Here is a 4,277-nt window from a genome sequence, read left to right on the forward strand (position 1 = left end):
TGGATTCGACTTTCCATACAAATGTTTACAAAACTATGCAAATTTTGATTTTTTTTAATGAATTTTGGAGTGTTTCGGTTTCTTACCGGTTTGGTTTCGGTTTCGGTCCGGGTTTTGAGCCGGTTTCGGTTTGGTTTTGGGTTCATCCGGTTTCCGGTGCGGTTTGGTTTGGTTTTGGGGTTGCAATACTCCAAACCGAACCGACCCAATAAGGCTTCGGTTCGGTTCGTGTTATTATCGGTTCGGTCCGACCGGTTTTACCGGTTCGGTCCGACCGGTTTTACCGGTTCGGTCCGACCGGTTTTACCGGTTCGGTCCGACCGGTTTTACCGGTTCGGTTTAAGAATTGACACCCCTATCTGTGGTATAACAATATATATATATATATATATATATATATTCCATAGATGTAAACCTACACCCATGTAGGCAGACAGAAACCAGAGACTCACCTCCCTAGCATTTTTAGAGGTTTGATGAACGACTTCTGCAAGGAATGAACAGTAATCAGACAACATGAAATATTTTATGGGAAGATTAACATATTTAATATTGGCATCGTACTCAAATATAACTTCTAGAAGATAGCATCATGCAGGACTCGACAAATCTGAACACAAGGACCCATCATGAAGCACTATGAAAGATATTCAGGTACATGGTATTCTACAGTTGGCAGGAGTGTTAAAGAGAAAAATCTATTTTAAAGAAAAGTAAATGAAAGGATAGGAAAGAAAAAATTTACATTCAGTCTGACTACTCAAGAGCGTCCGAGCACAGTACTGAACATTTAGCAGGCATGCAAAGAGGATGCAAACCAAATTTTGGTGAATCTCACCAAATAGACCTGAAGGTTTAGGGTATCCTTGTGATTGTACATGTTTAATTCTCACTATCCCTTTGGAGACCAGAAGCTTCTCCAGCAATGATAAAAAAAAGAAGTAAGCAAAATCAGTATGTGCAGAATGATCCAATATAAATAGGCTACCCAGTTTTGGATCCTGACCAACTGAATATTCACTTTAAGGACTGTTCTGTGTCAAAGCACTCGGACAACAAGAGCTCCCTGATCATATCATCTTTTGTATATACATTTTATTACAAGTCTTTCAAATTCCTTATTCAGAAATTTATGCATATGCTTGATCCAAGTTCAACTCTGAACAAAACATCACAGTTTCCTATGTATCTGAAACCAGATACTGATTAATCTGATCATACCTAAGTTTGAGACGCTGGGCTTCACTGCCAGGGTCAAGCCAAGGAAGCAATCATCTGGTTCAGTGCTGAAGTCCCACAGACTCAACTCAAGCTTTGGCTCTGAACCTACTGAGGTCCAAAAATAATATAACAAGAAAATGAAAAAATTAGATACATTGAGCAAAGAACAATTTGAAAGCATATTGAAACATATAAATGTAGGGATTCCTGGTGAACTCAAAAGCATCTCACCTATGTGATTTGAATTTGGTTGAAAAGGTTCCCGGAGAGGGAAAGGAACCCACATTCCCACCTATTCCAACAATACAAGTCAGGTAGAGCATTTGACATAAAGAATGCTTAGAACAAACATGGAAAAGCAGTTTACATGGAAAAATGGATGCTGCAGAGCTTGCTCTGCTGTCAGTCTCCTTCGTGGATCCCACGAGCATAGTTGCTATTAAAAATATGGTAAATATGCATTAAAATTTACCCAAATGTGAATGGTCAGCAAAGGAATCAACCATGACCACAAAATTAATTGAAGCAGACTGCATTGAGAACACTCACCGTGATCAAATCAATTGCTTCCAAGCTAGCATTTGGAATAATATGTGAAAGCTTGGCAGGCCCAATCTACAGAAAAGGGAATTTGTTAAAAGAGACAAAAGTATCAAAAGAATTCCAATAATCTATCTGAAAGAAACCTCACCTTGGAAAAATTGATTAAGCGTGAAACATTCATCCCTTCAGGCAAAGTATTCCAATCTGGGGTACCAAGAACACAGCATATTTTGTAAAGCTGATCTGTTTCACTGTTCAAAGAAGAAACAAGAAACCAAAGCATCAAACTAAATGTAATAATAAACGTTGCTTAATCTCTACCCTACAGAAGCGGAGATCATCATAAAGGGACGACAAACATACATTTAGAGATCCTTTCCTCCATTGTTTCATAAGATGTTTAGGTATTTGAAAAATTAAAGATGTTAGTCTACCAGACAGCTCTGTTTGGATTTGAATTGCTTAAAAATGGCCTGAAATTTCTCTTCCTACAAATATCAATTTACTAAGCTTTATTCAGAGCCAAATTGACACAAAAACTTGCTATAGACAGGTTTCAAGACACTACAGTGGCTAAGCTTCCTGGTAGTTCATCCAATCAATGAATCAAATTCTATTTAATATGGAATTCTATGTGTGTGCACATGCGCAGCTATCTATGTTGAAGACTCAAGGATTAAAGTATCGGTATCGGTCACCGTATCGGTCGGCCAAAATTAAGATACGTATCGGAGGGTATCGTATCGTTTCGGAGATACGCTAAGATATGCTAAAGATACACACATAAAAGGATAGGAAACATTTTTTTAAACACTTTTGCATAAAGAATTTGTTAAAAAAAGCTATTGATAATATGTTTTATGCATAAACACTAAATTGAGGGTATCGCACTAAGAATTCAAGGTTTGTAATTGTCCCATAAATGTAAAATCCTTGTTCTCAACCTTGATTTCCATTTTAGTTAGAGAGAAATATGGCTGGTAGTAACTTTGGAACAAAAACCCCTCAAAAAATCGTGTTTTTCTGAAAAATTATCCATCTTGGCCATTATATGACCGTAGCGCATTGTATCGGTACATACCGATACTCACCAATACACACCGATAAGAACCGATACATACCGAAACGTACATTTCACCTTGATTTTATATTTTCCATAAAGTCATATCGGTGCATATCGTATCGTATCGATGTGTATCGGTGATGTTTGATGCATATCGGTATGTATCGTAGGATATATATATATATATCGATATGAAAGGATTTTAAAAATTCCATGTATCATATCGGTCGGCTAAATTTAAGATACGTATCGGAGGGTATCGTATCGGTATCGGAGATACTTTAAACCATGAAGTCTTGAAGTATGCAACGATGCAGGAGAGGAAGTCTTCAACCATCAATTGAGAAAGAATGTTTACATCTTATCTTTTTCAATCAGGAAGTGTAAGTTCTAGAATTGGGTAGACATATATTACCTTTCACCAGGAAAAATAGGGCATAAGGTGAAAAGCTCAGCTAATATTGCGCCAATGGCCCACATGTCTGCAAAAACTTGCATTTTTTAGTCATCAAAAGGAAAGCAGTCTTACAATAAATTGTTTAATGAATTAGTGATTAAAAAAAAAATTCAAATGAATTCATCCTACCAGAAAAGAAGCATGGATTTTAGAACAAAGTACAGAGAATTTACACTTTCTGACATGAGGAATGATACGGTTCTCAAACAACTTCAAAATGATCATGATGATGGTTATGTATTTAAGACAGGAATAAGGAGAGTATTCAGAATGCGAATTCTGTAGAAGAAAGAAGAGATATTCTCAAATCCTAATAATACTTTTCCAGCTTAAAATCTTTCCATAGACTGCAAACTCTTAATTTCCCTGATAAACAAAAAAAGGAAGCATCACTATTCTTAATTTCATGATAACTGAGCACCATGTGCATTTCAGACACTTGAAAGAAAACGCTTACCTATCGCAGGAGTGTATGATGATGACTGCAACAAAACCTCTGGTGCCCGGTACCTTGCATATGTATGCAACACATTTAAAATAAAATTTAATCACTTATTAAAACTGCAAAATTCATCTGCAATAGCAGTTTAGGAAATAAAACAGATAAAGGTGATGCAGTTGAATGGAACTCACCACCGTGTAGAAACATAATCAGTATATGGAGGCCTTGATGTAACTTCTCTTGCTAGTCCAAAATCAGCAATCTTTATAACATCACTTGTCACCAGCAGATTCTCTTGACAGAAGGAGAAATGTTAAATCAATATGATTACAACATACAGAAAGTATTCCTTATAAATAAGTGAAAACTCCTTTTCTGCATAAATCAAAGAATACGACAATGTATTATAAAAGGGATCTCAATACCAGGTTTTAGGTCCCGATGAAAATATCCATTTCTATGCATATATGCAAGTCCCTGTAACACTTGAGAAATAAGACTCCGTACCTCTGCCTCTGAAAATGGACTTTGTCGGTCTCTCATGATTTGAT

General features: G+C 36.5%; 2 protein-coding genes across 3 annotated transcripts in view; both read right to left on the reverse strand.

Annotated features, from left to right (window-relative positions):
* Positions 1–452: 452 nt before the first annotated feature.
* LOC122089341 (serine/threonine-protein kinase MHK-like) overlaps positions 453–4,277 on the reverse strand; it is a gene marked incomplete at its 3' end in the record, with an annotated part of 14,997 nt that continues 11,172 nt past the window's right edge. Inside the window, 7 exon segments of one of the 2 annotated variants that reach the window (XM_042658988.1) lie at positions 453–487; positions 1,222–1,326; positions 1,453–1,513; positions 1,589–1,657; positions 1,771–1,836; positions 1,913–2,015; positions 3,243–3,309. In XM_042658988.1, the coding sequence (XP_042514922.1) occupies positions 453–487; positions 1,222–1,326; positions 1,453–1,513; positions 1,589–1,657; positions 1,771–1,836; positions 1,913–2,015; positions 3,243–3,309 (506 nt within the window). 2 annotated transcript variants of the gene reach the window in all.
* LOC122089343 (serine/threonine-protein kinase MHK-like) lies at positions 3,506–4,271 on the reverse strand. Its single transcript, XM_042658989.1, has 4 exons — positions 4,152–4,271; positions 3,918–4,020; positions 3,742–3,794; positions 3,506–3,650 (listed from the first exon to the last, which is right to left on the reverse strand). The coding sequence occupies exons 1-4, from the start codon at positions 4,267–4,269 to the stop codon at positions 3,595–3,597; spliced, it is 330 nt and encodes a 109-aa protein (XP_042514923.1). The 5' UTR covers positions 4,270–4,271; the 3' UTR covers positions 3,506–3,594.

Source organism: Macadamia integrifolia, chromosome 9 (genome assembly GCF_013358625.1).
Source record: "Macadamia integrifolia cultivar HAES 741 chromosome 9, SCU_Mint_v3, whole genome shotgun sequence".
NCBI lineage: Eukaryota > Viridiplantae > Streptophyta > Magnoliopsida > Proteales > Proteaceae > Macadamia > Macadamia integrifolia.